This window comes from Takifugu flavidus, chromosome 1, assembly GCF_003711565.1.
Source record: "Takifugu flavidus isolate HTHZ2018 chromosome 1, ASM371156v2, whole genome shotgun sequence".
NCBI lineage: Eukaryota > Metazoa > Chordata > Actinopteri > Tetraodontiformes > Tetraodontidae > Takifugu > Takifugu flavidus.
In genome coordinates this window covers 2782896-2796803 of record NC_079520.1, presented here as the reverse complement: position 1 = coordinate 2796803, position 13908 = coordinate 2782896, and the positions used below count along the sequence as shown (strand labels likewise).

Here is a 13908-nt window from a genome sequence, read left to right as displayed (position 1 = left end):
CTTAATGGAGGCCCGAGTTTTCCCAAACACGCGAGGTCTGAGTGGAGCATCGAGAAATATTTATTATGAATCTCAAAGGACGGAATTAAATCTATAAATTATAAGAAATAAATTCAGATTTACAGATGGCACATTTAAGCAACCCGTAAATTGAAATGGCTGCCACAAACTTGGTGTCAGGACTAAACAGTTCCAGGCCTGTTGGAGCGGCCTTTCGGCTGAATCCGGTTCCGGAAAACGAGGCAGATCAACGCAGAGAAAAGTCGAATTAACGAGTTCGAATGATCACATTTGAATAAACGAAGCTCTAATTTGAGGCGGCGTCGTGTCTTATTCTTTTTTTTATTATTATTTTACAAACATTTCTTTGGACACTTGAAGCTCTGCACAAAGTAAAAGACGCAGGTACCAAGTTGCGCCTGCGCACGTGTGCACGTTTAAATACCTGTGGAAGAGGACTCGTTAAAAATGGGCAGTAAAAAGCTGAAACCAAACCTGGTTAGATCCCAATTACAGAGCCGATGGCTTCATTTACCCGGCAGTCACGCAGAGGCTGCATATCGGAACCGTTCGGGTCTCATTTGGACCCAACCCGAATCACATCGTTGGAGCGTTTGTGGGCGCAGTTCTTGTCTCATTATTTGATTTTTTTTCTTTTTGTTTTTAATAAATCCAGTTGGGGATTATTCAGCCTCTCCTCAAAACCTATAATCCCCCAGGATCTCCCTGGGTAACCCTCACGACAGGCACGTGCAGCGCAGGTGGAAACGGCCAAACGTGACTTTAAGGTCCAGTTAGTGCGGGAATGCTTTTGACCCCGCGTGACCCCCGCAGATGAAGCCGTAAAGCACGCGCAGCGACAGGAGCCCCCCGGTTGTTTCAGCACAGCCCACGCGGGAGCGATGGGCTCAGAATCCGGCGTGGACTGCGGGAGCTGCGGAGTTTAAGATTGAGGACGAGCACGAGAGATCGACGCGCTTCCCGGGTCATCTAAACAGAACCGGACGGTCAACGATGTTACCCGAGACCGAGGAACTAAACTACAAGCGACTGGGCCGAGGAGAAGGAATTATGTGCGTTTCCATTTGGATTAGGTCTCATCCCGCACTTTAAATAATGGGCCTCGTTAACAAACACGCGCGCGCCAGGCGCTGTAAACTATAATTACTCAATCGAGGCATTCAAATCCGAACATATCAGATTAGAAGTAAAGGACGGAATTCGAACAAATTGCATATATTTTTTTAATTTTCATTATAATTTTAAAAATAAAATTACGGTGTTTTTGTGTTTTAAACCACTCAGAAACATTTGGGGATGTATGTAGGATATATGTAGGAGTGAATACAAGAGAAATGAAGGCAAGTAATTTGAGAATGTTAAAGTTAAAACTCGTCGGTAAATTACGCAAAACTAAAATCAAACAAACGCGAGAAAACTTCCGGTTCTGTTCTGAGGTCTCAATCCAACAAGTTTGATCTCCTCGAACTGATTCAATTCACCGCAATACGATCCTGTGCGTGAGAAGCGTCAACAGCTCGCTGCGGGAGACCGACCGCTGCGCCCGCGCGTGGCTCTCTTAATTCAATAACCCAGTGTTCTCGTGCAGGTAGGAACCAGCGCGCGCTCCGAATCCAGGAGGCGGGAACAGATCTAAACAGGTTAACGGAGAAAAAAGTGTGATGAAGAGAAGATATATTTAAAATATATTTAAATGACTGAACAAACAGGAGGAAATAAACAAATGACGTCAACTGCTCAGCAAACAGCAACTTCCGGTTATGTGGCAACAGAGAAAGTCTTCCACGTGGCTGTGTGAGATCTGGCAGCACCTAATGGTGGAACACAGAGGGCAGAACCAGTGTCGTCTGATTTCATGCAGGTTGCCATGGCGATGGAATGGCGCAACACTTTTATTTGCAGCGCGTCATACATTAAAAACCTTCGTGACTTCACGTATAAATAGCAGAGCGATGCATGATGGGTACAGTCCTCCGTGTCTACTAAACCAGTCAGTGGGGCGACGGTTCAGCTCAGTCCAACTCGCTGTCGGACCTCCCTGAGGACCGGCGCCGCCAGCTCACGGGCCCTGCGAGTCCCGAGGGCCAACACTCCTTCCAAGTGAGCCGGATCCATCCTTAACCTCTGGATCTCCTCTCTGATGGGCGTCAGCCTTTGGATAACGGCGTCGCTAACGAGCGTCTTATAAGCGCCCGTGTCCAACCCTCTGGCCTGAGACACCGCCTCGTCCACGCTGATCCTCGCAACGGCGGCATGGATGGTCACGAGGTTGGACACGCCCGGTCGCGCCTCGGGGTCAAAGGTGACCTCCGAGGTAAAGTCGGTGACGGCACGGCGGACCTTGAGGGCGATGTCGTCCGGGGAGTCCGTGATGCTGATCGTCGCCATGGCGTGCGGATCGGACTTGGACATTTTGGACGAAGGGTCGCGGAGCGATTTCACCTTTCGCGTCGCGCCTGTGGAGGTCAGAGAGGAGGAAGAATTTCACCACGGTCGCCGGCGCCATCGGACAGAATTAAACCTGACAGACGGGAATGAGGGAAAAACGAGCACCGAAGTTCCAAAATTCTGGATAAAAAACTAGTTTTTTTTAAACTCTGTATGTATATGTGTGTGTGTGTGTGTGTGTGTGTGTGTGTGTGTGTTGGACTTGGACTGTAAAAACATCCCAGTGTGAAGCAGACGTGCCTCAGTGTGAGCTGATGAGCAGACAGTCGGAGTTGAGATTTCCCATCCTTTCCTATTTATCAAACCGACACTTTCACAATGTGGCGAGCTTTCTCTTTATTTTTTTTATTTTTTTTTGCTTCCACATGTGTGGATGTGTCACATGTTTATCACCCCTGAGACGGATCTGTGTGAAATTAAAACAAAAAAAAAAGTATTGGTTTAGAATCAAAGGGAAGGCGGCGACTCGTTACTCTGCTTTTGCCAAAGACAGGAAAGAAAGAAGGATGGGATCCATCAGTGGGAGTCAAGCAGCGCAAAAGCCCCTGCTGAGACACACACACACGCTGCACTTCTATCTCTGTGAGGACTCTCGTCGACATTATACATTCCCTCGGCCCCTAACCTGACCCCAAGCACCACATCGACACGCCTCATCCTAATCTGACCCCTTCTGAATTTTGAAGCTCAGTTTGAACCCTCTGGAAGTTGTGAGGACCAGAAAAAATGTCCTCGCTTCCCAAAAAATGTCCTCACTTTGCAAATGAAATGCATATTGTGGAGCTCTCTGTGTAGCATGTAGAAGAAAGCACGGGCATGTGCGCACGCACGCACGCGCGCACGCCCTCTTTAATGAGAACTGCCTGCCCACACGACTCCATCTTGGGCCTATTTGATGTTGCTGATGACGATACTGGGGATGAAAGTGGGATTTATGAACCTGTCACACGTGTGTAAAAACCCATTTCTGGACGCAGAACGTGACCAATCACTCTGTCGTTGATGGATTTTGTAAAAAAATAAATAAAATAAAATCAATTTCCTCGTCTTACAGTTGCTGGCAAAACAATACAGGAATGAATGTGGGAGGCTGGAACGACAGCAAAGAGGTAGAAGAAGAGCTGTGTGTGTGTGTGTGTGTGTGTGTGTGTGTGTGTGTGTGTGTGTGGTGTGTGTGTGTGTGTGTGTCTCTTACTCAGCAGCGCTCTGGGTTCTGGGAACAGCTCTCCGTACCGGCCGTTGAAGATGCGAGCGAGGTCCTGGGCCAGCTCCAAATGCTGGACCTGATCCTCGCCGACAGGAACGTGAGTGGATCTGTGAGGAGGTTTAAAGTCCGTTAACCACGGAGGTGGAAACACGGCCGGTCCGGAGGAACCAAGGCGGTTCGTCGTTCACCTCTGTACGCGCGAGGCGCTCACCTGTAGAGCAGAATATCGGCGGCCTGCAGGACCGGGTACGTGTAGAGGCCAACGCTGCCCTCGTTTTTCTGTTTGCTCTTCATCTTTAACGAGAAACGAAACATCCACGTGATTTGTTTCCGAGCGTTCGCTCGGTTTTCTGACAAAAGGTGAAAGGTCGCGCCCACTCCGACCGCTCGCGGGTTGGCCCGAGAATTACTAAGAAGGGTTAAGATCAAAGGGCTGTGATGAAACCTGGACCGGAGGAGAACGTGGAGGGAATGGTTAAAGCCTGACCTTCCACTGGGGCAGGTGGCGGAGGCGGGGCATGCTGGTCAGACAGCCCAGGATCCAGGACAGTTCGGCGTGCTCGGACACCTGCGGGGTCACAGACCGGGGTTAAAATCCGGACACAGACACCACTGCCTGCTGCATGTTTGGAGCTTTGCCCCCTTTCTCAGGGGTGAAAACTACATACACTCAAAATCCAACCGGCGAGAACGTCTACGTTAGACGGCTGCAACTCCTCAGCGCCCCCCGGTGGCGGAGTCCCGAACTGACATTTCACATCCGCCACCATTATGTGGCGTTGAGATAAAGCAGAACAGTCCGCCCGCTCTCTTTGACAAATTCCGGCCGCTAACGACGCTGCTCTCCCCTCTCGCTCTCGTGGCCTGAAGAGCATTCTGGGATGAGTGACGTTAATACCGGACAGCAGGGACATAAACCAGGATTTAGCCTTAAAGCCCAGCAACATGAATGGGGCCGGTTTTAATTACACACCGCAGACAGACGGACAGGAGACAGATGTTGATGACAGCCCCGACGGTGGAGAGATACGCTGGGAAATGCAATATATTAAAAACCCCAACGTTGAGCTGAGGAGATAACAGAAGCAGGGATATGCTAATGTTACAGCTAACGCGGGGGTTTGAGCTAACATTTGTACCTCTGGACGCGTCTGGAAAAACTGAATTCCAAGGATCGGCTCGCTCAACCTGTTCGTTTCTGATGCGTCTGACTTCAGCTTGGCTTTATTTTCAGTGAAGTCGAGTTTTTTTTTTTTCTTTAGGAACTCGTGTTTTCGCTGGTGGAGCAGGCGTCTATCTGCCAAGTTGTGAGGCGAAAAGATAAACAGAAATAAGAAATAAGGCTCTGTGTGTGTGTGTGTGTGTGTGTATGTGTGTGTGTGCGCGCTGCACAGAAATGTCTCTCTCACCGGCCGTATGTGCGGCGAGTGGCGATAAGAATCAAATTGGATCTTTCATCAGTCCAGTCAGCACACGAGAAACAGCCGTAAAATAAACAGCCAGACACGGTCGGCTGTTTACACACCTCGTATATAAACTGCAGATTAACGGCATCGGCGGACGTGGCGCCTAAATAAGTGCGAACAAATGCGGCAGGCGAGAGAGCGTCACCTCTAACACGGGGTCCTAAATGTGGGGGTTGTGAGGAGCAGCGGTCCCACCTGAGACTGCTGGAAGAGGACGGACCTCTCCGGGTCGACGCCACAGGCCAGCAGGCTGGCAGCCATGTCCAGAATGCTGCTCCTCAGCTGAGCCGGCTCCTGAGGCTGCGTGATGGAGTGCAGGTCTACGATGCTGTACACCACAGAGGGGTACTGGTTCTGCAGGGTGACCCAGGTCTCCAGGGCGCCCAGGTAGTTGCCGAGGTGGGGCACCCCGGTGGGCTGGATCCCAGAGAACACGCGTCCACCTCCGGGAGGCTCCTGTGACGGAATAAACATTTTTAAATGCAACAATAATAATAAAAATACATCATATTTGAAGTAATTCTGATCCGTTTGAGGGAACCGGCTGGCGAGACCGTCAGAACCAGCGGACGCTGGGAGTGTTGGTGTTGAATCCTGACGGGTTCGGGGCCGGCGGGGGTCATGCTTGTTTTAGAGAAACACTAACTGGATGGCTAGAACCTCTGTTCTCCTCCAAACACAACCAGCCCAGAGACGGCCTCGGCCCGCCAGCCAAAAATAATCAGAACCCGGCCAACTAAACCCGAGGTCTCTGGTAACACTGAAGGTCACTGAAGAACGCGGATCTGCAGGAATATTAATGCCCCGGACACCCGGGGGTCGAGCCCCGCGACCGCTGGGTCAGCATTTCTGGGCCAATGTTGGATTTTCCTGCAGTTCTGCACCAGGACGCTATTCAGGCGCCGGCCCGTTTGCACGGCGACGCCCTGCAACACCGCAACCAGAGCCGATCCACGGTAGGTTTGAGCTCCGACGGACCAGAACTCGCCGTTTACGCTGAGCTGACCGGAAGGCCGAGCCCAGGGCGAGCGGCCCGTTCCCGGCAGAGGCCCGGTTTAATGACTTGGTCGGGGTTTTCAACACGGAGGTGGCGAGGGACGGCGCCGCCAGGCACCGTTAGACATAAGGAGGCGGGGAGCAGGTAGCAAGGGTTTGTTGGTTCCAATCCCTACAGGCTTGAGCCTGAAGCTGAGCGCCTTCGCCGTTTCCAGGCTATCGTAACCGGTGGTTACGGAACCACATTCCTCCGTATTCTTGGGTTATCTTGTACAGCTGGATCAGCCACGGCTCCCTCTGGCTGCAGGACAGACCCGCGGACAGGGCCGCCCAGATCAGATAACACCAGCGCGGCCGACAGCTTCCCCCGTTCTTTCGCCCCAACAGCGATCGGGTTACGACTGCTCTCAGACCAGCGGGGTCCCCGAAGTTTTCCATCTGGCCTGGGGAAGCCGGCTGCTGCCGGGCCAAGAGAGAAGCAGGAAGGAACTGGGTCTTTATGTCATTACCGACGGGGGTAATTGCGCCTGAGTGCCATTGATGCTGAGAGCCTCTTTAGAGGTGTCAGGATTGATTTGGGGGCCGACGGGGCCCCGAGCCTGGCTCATGTGTGTTCTCACCTCGAGCTGACACGCCAAATGCATGTTTCCCCTCTGCCTCGTCCCCCGGGGGAAGCCATTAGCCACGCAGACATGCTAATAATGTTATTTGAGCCAATCAAGTGTCAAATGAGAGTCATGGCTAACTAGCCACCGGCGCTAACACGCTCAATGCTACTTCGCGGCGCACCTGCGTGTTAGCTATTAAGGAACAAGTGTCTTTAGATAGGAGCCTCTGTAATGGCTGTGAGAGTAACATTATCTCCACCAAGCTTCTTTAGATAATGGTCGTTTGTAAGAGAACGATTAGCTTTTCTTCACTTTCTCCAGGTTTTGATGGCTAAAAAGTGCAGATGTTGTTGCAGATGATGATCAGCTGCTACGGCAACGATGCTAGCCAGCTGCTGTAGCCGCACAAAAGTGCAGCAAAGTAACTTTACAGCCGAGTCTAAAAAAAGGAACTATTTTAATCAAAATGGTGAGAAACGTTAGTCTGGAGCAGCCTAGTTCAAGCTACCAGAGAGAAGCTAACAGAATGATGCTAACTGGTGCTACGATTCAGGAACAAAGCGAGACAGAACACACAGTCATACACAAAATTCATTCATTTACCGTGTGTGTGTGTGTGTGTGTGTGTGTGTGTGTGTGTGTGTGTGTGTGTGTGTGTGTGTGTGTGTGTGTGAGAGAGAGAGAGGGGCAGACATTGACAGCTACTGTTGGAACATTACATACAGCAATATTCCATTTTTTCACACCTTCACTACCTTTCCGGGAATGTTTTCGGATATTTCTGAGTGCACGTGTGTGGTATTGTCCACAGGGACACGGGTCATAGAGAAACGCAGACACGTGTCCACAAGTCTCTGCCGTCGTCAGCGGCAGTTGGAGCGTGAAGGCGTCCGTCTGCAGCAGGTCGCCAGCGGCGGAAAGTGGAACATTGGAGAATTTACAGTCTCTGACGTTAACTGGAGGAATGAAATGGAGACGACATTCCACTCAAAACAATCTGGAGTAACGACAATCGATCAATGATTATAATCCAGAAGATTAATAAAATCAACCGGAGTGACCCCGACCACAGACAAGGGGGTTCCCATAGCAACCAGAGGCAGAGAAACCGACTTGAATTCAAACTTTAGATTTCACTAATAATCCTCACACTTACAAAAGGATCTTGGGGGATTTGTAATTCCGGGGCGCGGCTGTTGCCCCTGGAGGGGTCACAAAGGTGCCGCTGCACCCGTGTCACAGGTCATAAACGAGGGCCGAACCTTCGGGACGTTCAGCCGGAAGCACCATGATTTTCTTCCATTTTTATTAACAACGCAGCGGTGGCCATCAGAGGTCTGCTCCGTTGGTGCGGGGGTCCTGTAAAAGTGCCTCCCAGATGTGCCGTTATTCCTGGCAGCACGTTGGGGATGAGGCTTCCCCCCCCTGATATTCTGCTTCCCACTTCTCTTCTCAGACCCGTTCTGGATCCATACAGTAAATCAAAGCTGGGGAACCCTGAAGTGGCGCACTGACGTCTCTCTCACCGCGGCGCTGATGAGCATCGGTCCGGGCCAATTTCAACACATCTGCGTGAGCGCCACCGCCCCTCCCCCCCCCCCCCCCGCCCCCCCGCCCCGCTGCGAACCACCATCGGCTCTTTGTGGACAGAGGAAGAGCTCCAGATCGAACCCCGCTCCCCCCGAGATGTGCCTCCACGAGGAGGTGGATTCCCCTCGGGGCATCAATCACACAGGGTCCAGTGTTCAGTGTTTCTCCTCTGTTCTGGTCGCCTCGTGAATCCCATTACACCACCACGACCCCCCCCCACCCCCCCCCCCCCACCCCCACCCAGAGCGGAGCGTCTTCAGACAGAGCGGGATCAGAAAACAGAACCACAGGTGACAAACTGGAGAAAGGCAGTGGTGGGTAACGAGTTTAGAAACCGCACAGCTGTGTAAAACAGCGAAGGAGGGGTTTTTCCTTCCACGTGAGCGAAGGTGGGGGGGGGCAAAAGCAGCGTTTGATTAAATCTGCGGCTGACATGTGGGACAGGTGAGATTGATGAGGTTCCTCCGAGCTTCACACTGTGCAGAGAGCAGGGGTACAGGAACAGAACGCTGCAGTGTGGCGGAGCAGGGCTCGGGGCCCGCTCGCGCCGTGGGGTCCCTCGGCTGATTAATGGCGCTGGAGGCCCTTCAAAAACAGCACTCCCTGCAGACGGGGGCCCAGCGGCGCTCCAAAAATAACCAGCCCCCCAGCCTCCCGTCCTAACAGGCTGCAGCTTCTGAAGGAAGCGGACTTCAATGCTGCCTGGGGGGAGATAACCAAGACAAGCCCTGGCGGCTCGAGACAGGAAGCTGTAATCTGCCTCATTAGAAACTAAACGTTTTATGGGCTTTTTTTGTAGTTTATGAGAACTGACAAATACTGACAGGCGATACCGTATCAACTGCAGTATCGCCTTACCTGCTAATGTGATTATACGCATAAAGGGCACGAATGAGCAGAACCATCAACCCATCAGCGACGGCGGCTCGGAGCGCCGGGCCGCCTGTGCCGGTTTATTTTGGCCCGTTGCACGACCGCTTCAGCAGAGGAGGAAGGCGGTGGGTTCTGAGTGACGGCTTGAAGGGGTTCTGGACAGTCCTGACAGGAAGAGTCAGATCACCAGGACGCGCCGCAGCAGGGAAATCTACAAAGGTCTTTTGCTTCACGCTTCCACGGTCAGGCAGCAGTTCCTCTCTCATCCTGGGGCCCAGAAATCTCGCCCCAAATAAATGAGGAGCTCAGCTTCAACCCATTCCTCAGTTCTAAATAATCCTGAAATCATCACTCATCTCACGGCTACCGTGGGCCTCTAATAATAACAAGCTGCAAATCATAAGCTTTTATTAATCTTCCAAGGGTTTAAAACCACTATCAGTACGAGACGGACGGGCCTGCGAGCAGTTAGCAATGCCTGCGCGGTCACATGGAAAGCAGCTGTGTGCAGCTGGAAACGCCAAGACTAGCTAAATTCATAGGTAACTTTCCCCCCCCGTTAGATAAACACGCTCATGCCAGAGCTACTTCTTTCCATTCCTTCAAAACGGCTTCAAACGGTTCCGTTCGCCCACTTCCTTCATCTGTGTTTACAATAGAAAATACGTCCCCCCGGCTGGAAAAAAGATGAATGACGGGAGAAATAATCAGACATGAGAAACACATAAAAGTCAAAATCTGCAAATAACAGCTGGCACACACGTCGTAAATACGTCAAAGTTTAATTAGGCTCACAGACCGCAGGACCTGCAGCAGCTCCCCAGCTCGGACGCCGGCGGGACACCAGATACTCCTGTGCTGGAATTAAAAATAAAACTCCACAAAAGGCGCCAAATCAGACGCGACCTGCCGGGGGGAAAAGGAGCGAGGCGCCGCTCAGCGACATCACAACAGAAAAGGAAGGTGCCAAAACACCCCCCCCCTCCCCCGCGTGATGCCGGGGCCGCTCTCACGCCTTCAGCCGACACCAAAGGTCGGTGAGTTTGGGGCGTAAGGGACAGAGAAGCAAACCAGAGGTCACTTCCTCTTCCTGAAGCGACGGGGCGACGTAGGGGGGGTCATGAAGGGCTCACGCTGAGGTGAGTTCAGGGAAATCGTACAGACAGAATTCAAAAGTCTCAGTCGGACCCATGAACAGAAACATTTTAAAACCCCCCGGAAATCCACAAGTTGTGTATTTAATTAGAATTACACAGAAACAGCATCAAACTCCCCTTTAGTTTGATTATTGGATGACGCCCCCAGCTCGGTCCACTCATGGCGACCTCATCGTTTCACGCGTGATCGCACCCACGCCAGTTTTAACGCCGCCCCAGCAGCATCTCGGCCTCTGACCTCCATCGCACCTCGTCTCCGTTTCACTCCTTCACCTTTTTCAACACTTTTCCCAGTTTAGGAGGGGAGGGGAAGCGTCTCCGCCTGACGCACATCACACCTCGGGGCTTTGTGAATGTGCCGGCGTTTGCACTCGGCCTCCCACATTTGGAGAAAATTAAAACATTATTACAGCGTTTCTGCTGTTATTGCTGCTAATGAAGTTCTGCTGAGATGCTTTGGAGCGCCCTGAAAACAAGGTCCAGTCCCCGTCGCTCACCTCCTCTCCTCTCCGCTCTAACAAAACACATCTGGGACAGCGGTGACCACGAACGCCACGTTACAGTTCATACATCAAGCAGCTACGCCAGTTTTTGGGCAGACGGTTGAGGTTTTTACGGCACTATAATGCACGAACAGCTAAATAATTAGCATCGCTGCTGTACTGAAACGTCCCCGCCAGACTAACGTGTGCTCGGGGACTCGTTGTTTGCCTTAACACCCCATTTATTTCTCCAAACCAGACGGAATACCAGGAAAGCGGAGTTGTCAGTTACAGTAGGTGCGTTCCTAAACGGTGTTAAACTCGTGGCGCTACTGAGGGTGTGGCGACGAGGAAAATGAGCTCAAACTGTAACGTACAAAAGTGTGAGAAAGGTGTCAGATTAACACTGTTTCAGCGCTGCAGTGGCGTCCTGCCATTTTCACTTTTCACCATCCACAAATGTGCCTCCGGCTTCCTTCATTTCATCATAGCTCCATTTTTTTTCTTCTTCATCTGTTTCCCAGGATCCGTTTCCCCCGGGGATATTTGCATAGCTGCCTCTGCTTTCATCTGTTCTCTACACCTTCCCGTTTTAATTTAGAGCAACTGATACCAGAGGAGATAGTTTCTATTGATGTTTCGAACCTCCAAAAACTCTCCCCGCCCTAAAACTAAAAGCAGCTGTTCTAAATACCCAAACTTCCCCGGACAAATCCTCAGGTATTCACAAACACACATTAGAACCTGAACAGACTGTTAACATGGAAGCAGGCCGAGGCGGCGTCCTGCGTCTCAATCCAAGGGTGTTGACCACATCCACCTGCCCGCTGCTTTCATTAATCGCATGTTTTCATTCCTGTGTATGATTCACTTTAACCAGGATCAAAGCAACGCGTTTGTGCAGCTCCAAAGAACATTGGAATCTTAAGGAAATTACAGGAATAGATCGTTTTAAACCCTTCATCACATGATATATCATTAACTTGTGTTTAATGAGATCAGTACATTAACAGAAGCCATAATAAACTCACATTAATTAGTTTAACAGGCAACAAAAGGCTGTGTGATCCCACAAAAGTAAACACACACACACACACACACACACACACACACACACACACACACACACACACACCAGATATTCTGTTCTTATATGAAAGGAAATAAACACACAGTCAGCCATTTACACTGCTGTACCTAAAACCAATAATTGGACTCCAACTAGATATTCACTACATTGAAATAATAGAAACATCCATCTAAATGCACAAGTCGATCACAAAGTGTAAAATACAATTTTCTTACATTTTGGATTAGATTCCTTACATGGAAATGATCCGTCTCTGTTCCACATTCTCATGGGGAGACAGGAGGGACAAAACAGTTTTTATGTTTCCTGGCAAATATCTTTAAAACAACAGGAAGTTCAGATGTAACTTTTTGTGACTTCCATATTTCTGACCACACACACACACACACACACACACACACACACACACATTATCTATCTATTTATCTATCACAGAATACGTTCGTTCTGTGTCAGAAAAAACATTGTTACCGTGTGTTGAATATGGAACCCCAGATTATGACGTTTACATAAATCATGACGTAATCCAATTGTCTCAATTAAGGTCAAAATAAAGGTGTCGCGAGGACTCAGCGATGTGTTTGCGGAAGTGTTCAGACATTTGTCAAACCAAAAATTGCGACCAACTCAACTGTGCTAATGTCGCCACATGGTTTTATATAGTAAATAGGAAAATACTGCAGGAAAATCAGCGCAAAGTTGAGCGAATTAATAACACGTGAAGCGAATCTCTTCATTCAGCACAACACAAACGAGCACCGCTTCCATTGGAGCAACACCAAGAACCAAAAGACAACAAGGTCCAGCAATGAGAGGAATTTTTCCTACCTTGTTTTCCGAACAGGCACCGGAGCAGAAGAATCTTTTGGGGGATCGAAACTTCTGAATGAATTTGAAAAGATATGTTCCGTTGGTCCGCACGGGCAGCGCCATCTTGGATTGTGACGTCAGACTACGGCGGCTTTGAAAGGACAAAATTAATTTATAAACACTACTAAACGAACATCGTTGAAAACGAAAGGTATAATAAAATAGTCATTTATTAAAGTTGTTGTTCCTGAAATATTATCTTAATTATTTAATTTGTTCCGTATTATCCTGGTCTGTAGCACAAAATAAACAGCTTTAATCCACCGTCTCCTCAGCTGTTTGCCCTGCTCTGCCTGTGAAGGACGAATATATGTAAATACGCATTCTTTTGTGACCACATGTGCAGCAGGCTGCAGAAATGTGTCGGACTTAAGCAATTTTCTCATTGTCCATAAGTAACATTGTGTCTAGACCGGTGGTTTCCCTGGGAACAGCTGCGTAACTCGTTTATACTGTAGCTTCGCTCATTACAAAGCGCTGGTACACAGTGATTATAGCACAGAGTTGGGTTTCAGAAGGTTTGCAGGGCTGCAGACTCAGACCTTCTCTTCTAGAAGTTACTGACATCTGCTCTTGATTTTTTCCTCATGCACCTTTTGCATCTGGTTGTGTTTTCAGAACAAAGTACATAGATTATTATTCCATATTCATTATTATTTCCTGAGGCGCCGAGGCTGACATCTTTGGTGCTTCAGACCTACAGAGCTCATTATCTTCTGTCAGCTCAGGATGACGAGTGATGCAGTCAGTGGAGGGGAGACGGACGTGCTAACATATTTATAAATGCAGAAAGAAAACACCCCCAGCGGCTGTACTGTAGACGTTGGGTCTATAATGACACATGATGGGAATGCTTTGCAACACTGTTTTGTTTTTTGGTATTTTCTCTCTTTGGAGTCACATTTGAACAACACTCAAAGTGCTGATGTTGGTTCTGATTCAGCAGCTTAATGTGAAACAAATCTGCTTCAGTTTGTTTGTTCCTGCGTTTCACCGCAAGGTTCATTTCATGGTGTCGTGATTCTGCCGTCCTGAACATCCATCATCCATCATCCATCCATCCATCATCCATCATCCATCATCCATCCATCATCCATCCA

At 49.7% G+C, this 13908-nt stretch overlaps 1 protein-coding gene across 2 annotated transcripts; it reads right to left on the bottom strand.

The window, feature by feature from the left end:
- Positions 1-1867: 1867 nt before the first annotated feature.
- Positions 1868-12909, bottom strand: wars2 (tryptophanyl tRNA synthetase 2, mitochondrial). 2 transcript variants are annotated; one of them, XM_057040893.1, is made up of 6 exons: positions 12767-12909; positions 5338-5598; positions 4164-4244; positions 3888-3970; positions 3665-3783; positions 1868-2477 (listed from the first exon to the last, which is right to left on the bottom strand). In XM_057040893.1, the coding sequence occupies exons 1-6, from the start codon at positions 12869-12871 to the stop codon at positions 2029-2031; spliced, it is 1098 nt and encodes a 365-aa protein (XP_056896873.1). In that variant the 5' UTR covers positions 12872-12909; the 3' UTR covers positions 1868-2028. The 2 variants fall into 2 exon arrangements, with proteins under 2 accessions (XP_056896873.1, XP_056896882.1); XM_057040902.1 differs by lacking the exons at positions 5338-5598; positions 12767-12909 and adding an exon at positions 4345-4958.
- Between the last annotated feature and the right edge of the window lie 999 nt (positions 12910-13908).